Genomic DNA, 13657 nt, shown 5'->3' with positions numbered 1-13657 from the left:
TACCTGTTTTTGGGTAAATTACACGTCACCCTCTGGTTTTCAAACGAAATTTAGATCATCCCTTGATTTTTGAAAAAACTCAAATCACCCCTTGATTTAGATCCCAATATGTCAAATTAGTCCCTACCGTTAGTTTTTTGCGGTTAAGTGATGATGTCAACCAGTTAAATAAATTTAAATTCTTAAACTACCCTTGACCAATGTTGAAGATGAAGGAAAGATAGTATTGTAAATTTAATTCTAATGTTTTAGTACAAAGGTAAAATAGTTCTTTCACACCAATAACTAACAGCAGACCAACACCGTTACTGTAGAATGGGTGATTTGAGTTTTTTCAAAAATCAGGGGGTAATCTAAGTTTCGTTTGAAAACCAGGGAGTGATGTGTAATTTACCCTTTGTTTTTCAAATGGTACACATAATCTAATTAGCATCACACACCAAGCTCATCATCCATGATCCTTACCTCCTATCTCATCTATGCCACGAAACACTACTACCACATCTTAGACATGATTCAAGCCATAATCTAACAAGAGAAAAAACCCTTATAAAGAACATCAAACATTTTCATCTTCTCTAATAGAATTCCATGCAAGACCAAGTGATCAAGAAAAAACCCTAAAACCCAGCCCTTAATCCTCCATTAAACTCCATTTTGCTTATCAAAATTTTCCATTTGTATTATGCCCCCTAATCGCCATTTCAATGATCGAAACTCCTCACGGTTGTTGAGGAGTACTACTTCATCTATCAATCGCCATCCATTGCAAGAGTTAAATACCCATCTTCTTCGAATCCTTTCACATCAAATGCAGAGATCTCCATTGCAAATTCTAAACACTTGTAGGGCTAATTGCCGGCCATCAAGGTTCACCACTACACTATCTCCTGGATTTTCATCCATTCAGTTTTTTCCAGAACCTTTAGTTGGTCAGTTAATACGTCGAACACTTGAAAGGTATCCAGTAGATCTAATGTTTGGTCCAAGGCACAACAACCCTGTTCTTATAATTCCATCAACCATACTAGAAACTATTCATCTAACAATAACTTCACCAATATTGGGTTCTAAAGTCTCATTGATCCCCAAAACAGAGGAGACAATAACAGAAATTTGGAGAAGCTGGTTAGGGATTTCTCATGAATCCAATTTTGATCTATCAATGATTCCGGAAAGCTTTTTGAACCAACCAGTTCGTCCACCAATGAAGATTCTATTATGGAATTGTAGAGGTGCAGAGAATGCTTCATTTCTTAATGCAATTAGAGATATTATCCATCAACATAATCCCTCTATGCTTATTTTAATGGAAACAGTAATAAGTGGTGCAGTAGCTTCAAGGGTTATTGAATTGTTAGGGTTCTCAGCTAATTTCTGCTCTGGTGGTATTTGGATTCTGTGGAAAAGGGAGGATTTAGAAGTTCAAGCAACATCGAATTCGAGCCAGGTGATCCATGCCATCATCCAATTGCACCCATCAAAGCCTAGTAGAAACGATTTGTGCGACGACGAACTTGAAAGAACTGTTGTTGGTGATTTAAATGAGACAATAAGCAATCCTTTTGACAAATCTGGAGGTTAGTACCAGTTCCCATAATTCTTCTGAGTTCAGGTTCTTTATCTGTGGGATCTATCTCTGGCATGCAAGACCCACATCCCATGAATGGTGAGACCCATGTGGGGAGCTGATCCCACCTTGATTCTTCTTACCTTACATTCTTTAGACATCAATTTTACATGTTTTTGGTATGATGATATTAGGGCTTTTGAGTCACAATTACAAATGGACGAGCAAAAGGAAAGAACAAGAAGACCTCATTGGGGCACTCTTTTTGAAGGCACAAGTTAAGCAATTCCTTAAGGCTCATCCAAACTATTATTATTCTCTGTTGCAAAACCACACAAGAAACACCAAAGCCAAGAAGAAGAAGACCACCATGAATACAAGAACTTTTCAAGATCATTATTGATGAAGCTTGAAAAGATAATTGAGGGTTGGAATGCTGATGAAGATTGGGCAACACCCCCCATTCGTTAGATCCAACTAATAGAAGTGTACATGAAGGACTGGTCTGTGAATGTTGCTAGCCTTGATTTAGGGCTTAGACATTGAAGTAGAGCTTGATAGAAAATCAGGATTTCTTGGGATGGAAATTTTTTTGGTGGACTCTTTGTTGAACTGTGATTTGAGAAATATAGACAATATTATAAATTTATAATGATAACTTAATTTGCTTTCTGATTTTCATTTAAGGTCATGATATATTTCATATGAATCTAGCTGTTAACAATGAAGCACATGGGCTCCTCTTTTTTATTTTGTTTGAGGACTTGACCTCCTAGCCTCTTGAGCTTCGACATTATTTGTAGCTCTTGGGGATTTTTATCTGGACAGTGTATCACACTTGAAAATCCAACCGTTCACCCAAAAATTGAGAAGATGAAAAGACACCATTGATAATATTTTTATGATTGGATTCTCAAATGTGGTACACTGGGCACTACACCGCACTTGCGAGGATAAAAATCCCAACAAATTTAAACCCCCCTTTTGTGTCCTTCTATCTCTTGTATTATGTGGAGTTCCCTCTACCATAATTATTTATAATAAAATCTGTGTTTGATAATACTAAAAATTATCTTTTGATTACATGCATATATTAATTAATCTTGGTGATTCGGATTATGCAAAAGTCTAAAGGTGTTGTCCATTCTTGGTGGACCCGATTATATATTTATGCAATTTTTTTTTTGCATAAGCATGTGAATGAATCCAATAAAAATTTTTTTTTGGTGAAAGACAAATTTATTAAAAGAAACCTCTAAGAAGAGGTGTACACAAAGCATAAAAAAGGAGGGAGGGGACACTCAAAAGGAAAAGTTTGCACAATTAACACCAACACCAGCTAGAGCATTCGCAACAAAATTGCCCTCCCTTAGCATATGTGAGAAGGATACTTGCTGAATACGCGACTTTAAGAGATGATAATCTGCTAGTAAACGCTGGATGCACCAAGGAATAGAACGATTAACCTCTTTGAGCGAATTGATAACCATAAGATTATCACTTTCAATGATAATGTTATGGAAACCTCTTAATAAGGCAATGATCAAAGCTTGTTTCACAGCCAGAATTTCTGCACAAGGTGAATGATTTCCACCGATTCCGGCAGAAAAGGCAAAGATAAAATTTTCATATTGATCTCTCCCAAGTCTGCCAATCCCGGCTGGTCCAGGATTACTGTGACTTGCTCCATCCACGTTAATTTTGATAGCAACCCAAAAGCATTACCATTATCAATTAATGATAGTAATGCTTTTGGTTACTTTTGGGAAATGACATATTTAATTCCCCTCAATTATCAGTTACTGATAATGCTTTTGGCTACTTTTGGGAAATGACATATTTAATGCCCTTCAATTATCTTTTAGCCTCCATTTGTTTAGAAGGGAAGGTGGGATGGATTGTTGGGAAGATGGGATTCATATGTTGGTGGGGTTTTGTTGAAGTAAAAATGTTGAGATAAAGTTACTTTTTTTACCAAAGTTCAACCAATTTGGTGGGACTTTAGATAGGAAAGGGTGGGATTTTGAAGTGTCACATCAGTAAACAAAGCAATTAATGATGTCTCTTAGCTTTTGTAATTTTACCACCCAAAATTAACCAAACAAGGTTGGGGTGGGATTTTGAAATGCCACATCAGCATGTTCCCACCTCACCTAAGTTACTTCTAAACAAACGAGGCCTTAGAAAAATTGTGAAAAAACTCCAAGTGGTTTGCCCATTCTTGGATATTAGTTATTCAATATATTTAAATTAAAAGAAATGATTCGCCTTGATTGGATTTGACTCGTCCGAGTCACTAGGATTTTGAGAATGATGAGTCGAGTGAAAAAACCTGGTTTTCCAACAATGCATTGTTGGCAAACCAGGTTTTAACTAGGAAAACTCGTTCTAGTCGAATCAAAAATTGAGAAACTTGGTCATGAATCATAAAGGCTCGCTCTTTATTAAAAAAGACATGGCTCATTCTGAATTTAATTACTGTTTTTTTTTTTTGTCGTTATTTAAATTTTATTGTTTGAGAATTTCTTTGATTTTCTATGGATTATATGAAATTGGTATTAGTTATCCGGCCTTCTCTCAGGCTTATCTGCCGGTAGACATGGACCTAAGGTTACCCATCTTTTCTTTGCAGACGACTGTCTGATTTTCACAAATACTGTTCAGGCTGAAAGTGAACATATAAGGGACATCCTTACTGATTTTTGCAACTATTCAAAACAAGATATCAATCATACCAAGTCCTTCGTTTTGTTTAGCCCTTGCACCTTAGGCCGTGTTTGGACTTGTGCATCAACCCTCCACTTTGTTGAAACAATTGACCATGGTAAATACCTTGACCTCCCAACTTCGTTTGGTTGGTCTAAAAAGGCCTAGTTCCATGTCCGGCTCAGTTTTCCAGTCCCCCTAACAAGGGGGTGCAATAACCACCCTACCCTTGTCCAAACACTCTGCCTGGGTGGGATCCACCCCCCTTATTAGAGGTACTGGGGAACTGGGCCGAGCAAGGGACTAGAGGAGATAATTTTCCGTTGGGTGGGTGGTAGGAACATCTTCTCTTCACAGCTGGAAAAGAGACTTTAATTAAATTACTTCAATCATCCATCCCCGTGTTTGCCACGTCATAAACACAATCTCACTAATTCCCAACTTTTCCCAATATGTTTAAAGGAGTCTGAATCTATTGTCCATGCCTTATTACAGTGCCCTTTCCCTGCCTCATATTGGAAGGCTTCTCCTTGCTTTTCCCCTCAATCTGTTGAGGCCGAAGCTATACAGGATGGCCTCCTCCTTGCTTGCAGTTTGCAGTTACGGCAAATTATACTTTTTCCGGATTGCCAGGTCCTTGTCATGTACTTAAACAGATCTGGATTGCCTTTAGATTTGGCCACTTCTCCCATTCCAGAGTTTGATTTTGTTGTTTTCTGTTACATCCTTTGTTGCTTCGACACTGAAACTGACTTCCTAGCCTCTCGAGCTTCAACTTTACTTCTAGCCCATGTTTGGTGGCAAATCGGGATCTTTATCGTCTCCATTTATCTGTCCCTCCATTTCCTCCATTTCCTCTCATAGGGGGCGAAAATGATCACCCTACCCCCTACCCAAACACACTGTCCGGGTGGGGTCCACCATCCACTCCCCCCTATTAGATATAATGAAGGAAATGAAGGGGCAGATAAATGGAGACGATAATTTTCCTGGCAAATCCCCCCCTTTTTTGTCCTTCTATCTCTTGTATTACGTGGAGTTCCCTCCACCATAATTGTTAATGATAAAATCTGTGTGTTTGATTAAAAAATAAAAATAAAAATTATCCTATGGTTACACGCATATAGGGGGGTCAATTGGTCGGTTTGGATCAGTTTTGGTTTGATTTGAGTCGGTTTCAGTGTCGAAATGATGAAACTGAAACTAAACCAATAAGAAAAATTCGGTTTCGGGCTTTTCGGCTTAGTTTGTTTTCGGGTTTACATTGGTTTCTTGTATTGATTTGTTATCGGGTTGGTTTCGGTTTCAGTCCGATTTAGGTTCGGTTTACCATACACATTTATATAAAACTATAGGAAAAATATGATTTTTAATGGGCTTCGGGTTGTTATTGGTTTCCTATCGGGATAGATCGTTTTAGTTTTGGTTTCGATCCAAATTTTGAGCCAGTTTTGGGTTCTTCAATTTATTGATTGGTTCAATTCGGTTTTGGGGTTGTAATCCCCCAAACCGAAACAACACAATAAGACTTTGGCTCGGTTTGAGCCGGGCTATTTCAATTTGGTTCTGGCCGATTTATCCCGTTCCCAACTTTGACACCCCTACAAATGTCACGCATATATTAATGCACTTCCCCATGCAAAAGTCCAAAGATCTTCCACTAATCTTAGTGATTCGGATTAAGCAAAAGTCCAAAGGTGTTGTCCAGTCTTCGTGGACCCGATTGTATATTAATGCATTTTTTTTTTCTTAAGCACGTTTATGGATCCAATTAATGATAATGCTTTTCGCTACTTTTGGGAAATGTCATATCCCATTACCCAAAAAAATTCAAAAAAATTAAAAAAACAAAAAAGGAAATGACATGTTTAATGCCTTTCAATTATATTTTAGAGAAATTGTGAAATAACTCCAAAGGTCTTGCCCATTCTCGGTATTATGTATATTAGTTATCAGATTTTGAAAATGATGAGTCGAGTGAAAAAATCGGATTTTCCAACAATGCATTATTGACAAACCAGGTTTAACCAGGAGAACTCGTTCTATTCGAATCAAAAAATGAGAAACCTGGTCATAAGTCAAAAAGACTCGCTCGTAATTAAAAAAATCATGATCGATTCACTAGGGCTGTTTTTAAACTGAGTTGTAGGAAAAACAATGAATCTGATAAAAAAACTAAAAACTTAATTGAGATTTGGGGTTTGGAAACACTGGTTTGAAAAGTGATTTTATATCATTTTTCAATACTATGGAGTATAGTTTGTAATCCCGGTATCAGTCAAGGCCAATATCGATCTAGATCGGTCAAAATCGATAAAGATCAGTCAAACGTGGCAAAAAACCAGGTTTTACAAGATCAATTTTGGTATTGGTCAAAAAAGCATTAAAAATTTAAAAATTAAAATCCCAAAAAAATCACACGTATCGGATTGAATTGGGTGAGCCAACCAGATAGACCAATTCACTAATATCTGGCAGGATCGATCTAGGCCAATACCGATCGATTATTACGAACCATGATACGATGTATGAATGTCTGAATAATATATGTAGTTTTGACATGGTTTTCAAAACAAAAATTATTTTTTAATGCTATGATAGTGACCAAGGATTTCTCATTACTATACCATGACTTAAAGGTAGAAAGGATGAGTGGTGCGCTAGTCATTTCGTACGTCACTGTGTCTAAACGCAAATAAACGTAATACTACACAATCGTGCAAATAAACGTAATACTACGCAATCGAATAGCGTTCCTTTTCCTATATATTAAGTTAAATAGCAGCCTTTTCTCTCTCCCATTTAATGGTTTTTTATTGCCGGCCATGTCTACTTCCGAACCTGACTTTCCAACAATGTTTCCAACCAACCACTACCCCTATTTGATTCAGATTTTTTCTTCGGTGGACCAAGTCTATTATTTGGGCCTTTACCCAACAAAAAAAAAAGATTTAATAAAATAAAATATTATTCTTATTTGGGGATCATTCAAAGTTCTAACGATCACTATTTAACTCTACTAAGTTAAAACCAAATAGAACTTCTTGTAAGTTCGAACTTTCTTCCATCGAATACTCTGTTTTTTCTCTGTGGTGTAGTTCATGTGAGTAGTCTCTTATCTTGTTCCAATCATTGTTTCCATCTTAATGTTCTTGGGATTCAATCTTATTGATTCACAAGTTTCATTGGGGTTGGAGTTTCTCATTGACTTTCGTTTTGGATATTGTATTGGCGATCGGTGGTTCGATACTTTGTTTTTGATTCTCTTTGAAACTTTTAATAGAGATTCATACAGTATCCTAATTGAAAATCCATATCTACGAATTGTAATGCGTGCGCGTATTTTTTTAACAGTTTAATCTGAATTTAGTTACTGTTTTTTTTTTGTCATTATTTAAATTTTATTGTTTGAGAATTTCTTTGATTTTCTATGGATTATATGAAATTGGTATTAGTTAGAATTCATGAGCATTGGGAGTAATGAATATAGTTAGTGTAGTTAGCATTTTCTGATTTAGTTTGCCTTGAAAGTTCTTGAAGTTTTGGTGGGTCTTTTCCCTGTTTTTACTGCAATATCTATTTATTTTTCAAAGATTTTTTTTTTTTTTTTTTTACTTTTCTGAATTTTGATACATAATTCTCCATTACTCTTTCTTACAAAATTCATTGAAAAGAGTCATTCTAGATTGAAATTGTTTTGGAGGAAATTTATGGCCATTGGAGTAAAAAGATGCTTTGAGGGAGAATCTTTGTTTAGTCACTACATTATTGCTGAAATCCTTGAATTTTCTTAGGCCTTCTTCAAAAAGTCTGTTTCTTATACTGAATTAACTTTCAGTTTTTTAAGAATTTTAATTGTATTTTGAAAAACTTTTGAAGAATGTTTTTTATATTTAAGATTCACATGCCAAGTATTCCAATATTCTTCTCTGGGCATCTGTATTGTGGCTCATATCGTTAGATTTTTTATTTGGGTTGATTTGTTTACTGTCATATATATTTCTTTTAGAATAATACTCTGACAAGGTTGGTGGAGGCAAGATGTTGGAGAATGGTTTTGATGGAGAGGAAAGAGAGCCTTCTGTGGATGCCATTACTAATGAGGTAGGCTGTTCATTTGGTCATAGAAAATGTAGAGCCTTCTTTCCTTGAGCGTTTCGGGGATGCAATGCATTCTCACCATACTTGATCTGTTGATTATTGTTTGCCTGTTTGATTTATTTTAGCTTCCTTTGTTTAAATTTTTTTTGGAGGGATGGAGGTGAGGGGGTATAAGCAACATCTATTGATTGGTGTTTGCCTCCTTTGCTTAGCCTAATTTGGTATGTGAATGAATCACACTGGCAACCCTCGGTATATCTTCTCCAGAAGGCTATTCAGAAGAACTGAATGCTCATTCTGTCACTAATAAACTTCGCTATCCACATGGAACCAAATATTCTTTTAATGTTTGAAGTTGTGAAAATTGTAAGTAGAGAATCTTTTTATTTTTTGGGATAAATAATTGAAATTTAATTGGGTGCATTGTGAAAAAGGAACTGTAGATAAGATGTACAATACATAAAAAAAATGAGCTAAACTGTATCACCAAATAAATTCACCTTATTGTTATATCTTGCCGATGGATAAGGCTCTATAAACAAAAACTCCCTTCCTACCTCCTCTCTTGCTATGGCTTCAGCAAAAGAAGTAATAGATCATTGCCTCCAAGAAAAACCAGGTATTCCTTAAAAGATTGTTCTCAACCAGATATTCCTTAAAGAGATTGTGCTCATTATGCACTCTAATTGAATGTTTCTCATTTTGACTCCCTTTTGGTTTTTTAGGTTGAGGTTGACCCTGCTCAACCTGCATCTTTGACTTGGCAACGAAAATTGAACAGTGAAGAGATTGTTCCATCGGAGTTCGGTCTCACTATTCAAGAGATGATGCATATGGTACAGCTAATACTTTTTGGTGCATCTTGAGTAATTGTTTTTTTTTTTTGTTGCTAGAATTTCTTATGTAATATATACATAACAAATAGATATAGCAAATAAATTTTTGACAAGACTGTTTATGGCTCTTTTCTGATTGTTTCTTGCATTATATGTAAATACAAATTTCTCCATGGGTGCTACATGAAGCAGTTCCTGATAACAAGATATTTGTGAAAGTTGGCTTGCTATTTATTGGTTCATTTTCTGTCATTTTTATCAGTGATTGCAAACCTAGCAGACAAGCTCTGCCAAGTGGTGGATTTTAAAGGGGGGATACTTGCTATGATATCTTGGTTGCATTTGTTGTCCTACCATAGTTATCAAGGGGTCACCTAGGCGTCCAGACTCCTTGGTCGCCTTGGACGCCTTGGGTGCCTTACCGCCTTGATTTTGGACCCTCTAAAATGCCATGGTCACCTTGCCGCCTTGGTAACTATGGGTCCTACTGTTCTTTCTTTCCTTGTAAGGAGTCACATTGAATATGGTGGGATGAAATGCTTCGACACTGTCAGTTTTGCATTTTTAAGTACTTTATTAGTTGAAAGAGATTGCCCTGGCCATAGTTACCAGAGTGGGTAGCATGTGTGAAATCGAAAAATGATCAATGACAATGGTAACAGATGAGATATTAATGCAAACTGGAGAGAAGATCAGTGCTTGTTTTGATATTATACGGGTTGCTTTTTTTTTGTAATAGGCCTAAATAGTAGGTTCAAATATGGTCTGTTAAAGGGACAAGGAAAATTTTATTTTATTTTTTGGTGTCTTAAAGTTGAGCCCAGCAGCAGGAATGGATTCAGATAAGCTGGGTTTTGATAAGGGAGTCCACTGAGTTGGAGTTATTTCGGTTATATGCAGTAGTTTTTAAAAGTCTTGTTTTTGAAGTTGTTACAAGGCTAGAGTCCTGCTGAGAGTACCAGCTAGTTAGATTAGTTATAGGCCTTAAAGAAAGTCAAGTTGTATTTATAGATGGATGATGTACCTACAATTTTTCAGCTTTTGAAAATAAAATTTCTGCATGACAAACTATAGGATGTCAGTATCATTGAGAAGACATAAAGGGAAATGAGTAATTTTCTGGATTGGGGAGGGAGAAATGCTGAGAGTTTTAGTTCTAGAGGGAACAGGGGTGGGCTATTCGGTACCTGCTGCTATCTATCTGCTTGTTGGCTTGATGCTGTATTGTGTTTTCCAGGGTTTTCGAAAAGATTTATCAGGATTTTTCTGGTGTTGCACTATTGTGTCCTGTGTTGATTGGAATTCTCACTTTGTTGTTGCTTTTGATCTTGGGTCTTTGAAAATTGCTCCTTGTTTCTGGTCACTATTTTGCCTTTTGGTTTGTGTTTCCCTTAGTCTTTCAGTTTGTTTTGAGTGCCTTTGTTCTTTTTGTGGAAGTCTGGTAGAAACTAACGTGTTTTTGTGTTTTTATGGGGATCCTCCATGCCCTTTCTTTTTCACTCTCTTGCTTCCCCCCTCCCCCCTTTCTGCTACTTACTTCTAGTTTTGCCTATGCCATTTAATAACAAATAAAAAAAAAATTCTGATTTGGACATCTTTCCAAAGGCTCCAATAGGTTATCGAATATGGCGAGATATGAGAGAAGAAGCCTCAAAAGGACGGGTAATTTCTTCTATTTCAAATAGCTGATTTTACTTGATTTCTAGATTGTTTGGTTCTTGCAATATGATTCTTATTTGATTAAGATTATCATCTTCATAATCTTTTACTGACAAATATATTTTCTTTCTTCTCCTTCAGAAACCAATCATGGATGTTTTCACTAAGCGCCTGTACACATCTTGCGAAGGCATCCCCCTAGGTGGTATTGGGTAGGTCTTCATTCTTTGCCTATCAATAAATCTATGTGCATTTTTCTTAGACTTTTAGTTGAGGTAAACTAATGGGGTATTCTAATCACCAAAGGATAGGTTTAGAAAACCTTAAGTAAATCCAGAATCATAGGAAGTACAAACCAAAACCAGCAAGTTTGATGTGGCCAGAATAGTACTCAAAGCAAACAAACCAAAGAAGAGAGATAGTATGCACAAAACTGAAGAACAGAATCTGACCTTGAGAAGAAGAAAAAGAAAACAAGATGGAAGAAGGACATGTTAGGCCTCTCACCTAATTATGTAGAAAGAATCCCAACAACTCCAGCCTTGGCATCACACCAAGTTTTCCAAACTGCATTCCACAGTAGACCAGTTCTGAATCCTAGAGAACCATGCTCTGTCTCTCACAGAACTCACAAGCACAAGGCTAAATTGTTTCTCAATTTTTGGGGTTGGAGTCTGTCCCTTTGTCTTTATTTATAACTTCATATCAATCAACAAAATAGGAAACCCCTATGTATGGTAGGGAGAATCACTTACAACGTTAGTCTTCTTCAAAATAGAAACTATTCTAGAACTTCAACAAATCAGAAATTAGGGTTGGAATGTATTACATCTGTCCAGCCTTATAAAAACACTACTAAAATAAAGAATACAATTTACTAAAATAGAAACTGACACTAATCCCGAACTGGCTTTAAATTTTTAATATTTGCACTTCTAGAATTGACCCATTATAATAATAAACCTAAAAATACTAAGCCCATGGCCCATATTAACCCATTTGGACGCTCAAAATTTAACATATTGGTCCATTCTTGGTCCAAATCCAATGGCCTGGTTTGCTGCTGGCCTTCTTGTTCTTTTGAACTGCATCATAAACACTAAACAATTTTAGTTGGTCATAATAATTGACAAAATGATGAATACCTGACTTATAGTGTTGCTTGCTTCCAGCTTCCCTTCTTGTTCCCAAATTTTCTCTATTCTCCTCATTTTTCTACCCATTTACCCTCTTTTCTTCCCCTTCCCCCATTTTCTCATTTTTCCCTTTCTTTTCCCCCTATTTTTTTTTTATCTGGGTGCCTTGAACAATATGGTGACGAGTTGCCTAGAGGTTCAAAAACCTCCTTGTCCACCTAGGTGACGCCTTAACAACTATGGTGTCCCCTCTATGTTGCACATGCCAACTCAATATTGCTAATAACATAAACTGCATTGCTCCTTCTGAGTACAGAATATACACTTTATATCCCCACAAACTATAAATAGTTAAATACCCTCAGTCGTGCCCGACCTACTGAGAATATAGTAATTTTGTGCACTTTTCAAGCCTTTGGTTAAAATATCAGCAAAATTGATCACCAATCTTGACAAAAGGTGTTCATAACTTCATATTAGTTTGCTGTTCAACTTCTCTTTATTTAAGTGTCAATCCGCCTCAATTTGCTAAGTGTGAAAATGATGGCTTGTCACAATAAAGAATCGTTGACATCTTTAAGTTGATCATCATTTTCTGGGAAAAGAGTCTTCAACTACAACAATTCACACACGCCATGGACCATAGGCCACAAAGGTACACAATCTAGAGATAGATTGTTTGCCTGTAAATGTCCTTGCCCCACCAGCATCAGTAAAGGCTTCTACTCTCAGCTTACCACATTATCCAAAGAATAAACACTTCCCTGGGGTTCGATACCTGAGATTATATAGCATTTAGGCTAGTGATTTCAGGAGCATGCATGAATTAGCTAGTTATTCTCAAAACATATGCTATTATTATCATGGTTTGAAATTTCAGAGAAATATTTCCGTTTCGATGGCCGTCAAAACAAATAGACATTTAAAATATAAAAAAATACAATATTCATTGAGGATCCAAACCTCCAAACTCGTTTAAGCTCCCACAACAAGATTGCAAAGAGATATTTGGGTTGAAACTACAAGAAAGAGATATGTTCCTAAATCTTTTCATTGTAATTCAATTGTTTTGCTAAATTATATAAGGGAAATGATACAGTATGCTGCGCCATACACTAGCAACTTAGGGTCCGAAGGCAAACTACCACAAACATGTGTAAAAAAGGGCGTACCCAGTGCACAAGGCTCCTGCCACTGCGGGTCTGGAGAGGGTCATAATGTACGCCTTACCCCCACTTCGCGGAGAGGCTGTTTCCCAACTCGAACTCGCGACCACTAAGTCACAATGGTGCATCCTTACAGTTGTGCCAAGGCCTGCCTTCTTAATTCAAACATGTGTAATCAAGCTTAAATAGACACATTTAGTTGGGATAAGGCTGAGTTGTTGGTGTTGTTGTTTGTAACCATGCTTAAATAGACACACCCAGAAGTTTCAGGGAGAAATTCCACTTTTTGGGTACCAAAATGACCATTTCTATCTTTCAGCCAAAATGATCCAAATTTAGGACCTTAATTATGATGAGTACGGGAAAGGTAAATAAGCCTGCCCACCATTCCTTGGTTACTCCCACAACGTTTGGTATAATGGTACTTTGAGAAACTGATTTTGTGATGGATAGAAGTGTGTATTTTTGGAGGAGTTCCAAATT

The 13657-nt window shown here is 36.6% G+C and overlaps 2 protein-coding genes across 3 annotated transcripts in view; both read left to right on the top strand.

Moving 5' to 3' along the window:
- The window catches only part of LOC122654332 (transmembrane emp24 domain-containing protein p24delta3-like), a 34141-nt gene extending 20736 nt beyond the window's left edge, over positions 1–13405 (top strand). The window contains exons 5-6 of one of the 2 annotated variants that reach the window (XM_043848383.1): positions 4567–4571; positions 13364–13405. The gene's annotated coding sequence lies outside the window, so the exon portion shown is untranslated. The remainder of the gene's footprint in view (positions 1–4566; positions 4572–13363) is intronic. The other variant, XM_043848384.1, reaches the window with a different exon arrangement.
- Positions 8259–13657, top strand: part of LOC122654330 (non-lysosomal glucosylceramidase-like) — a 57242-nt gene continuing 51843 nt past the window's right edge. The window contains exon 1 of the mRNA XM_043848380.1: positions 8259–8337. Coding sequence (XP_043704315.1) covers positions 8318–8337 — 20 coding nt within the window. The 5' untranslated portion in view covers positions 8259–8317. The remainder of the gene's footprint in view (positions 8338–13657) is intronic.

The sequence above is a fragment of the Telopea speciosissima genome, chromosome 3 (assembly GCF_018873765.1).
Source record: "Telopea speciosissima isolate NSW1024214 ecotype Mountain lineage chromosome 3, Tspe_v1, whole genome shotgun sequence".
Classification (NCBI taxonomy): Eukaryota; Viridiplantae; Streptophyta; class Magnoliopsida; order Proteales; family Proteaceae; genus Telopea; species Telopea speciosissima.
Note: the sequence above shows the minus strand (reverse complement) of the source record. Positions and strands in the feature narration are given on the sequence as shown.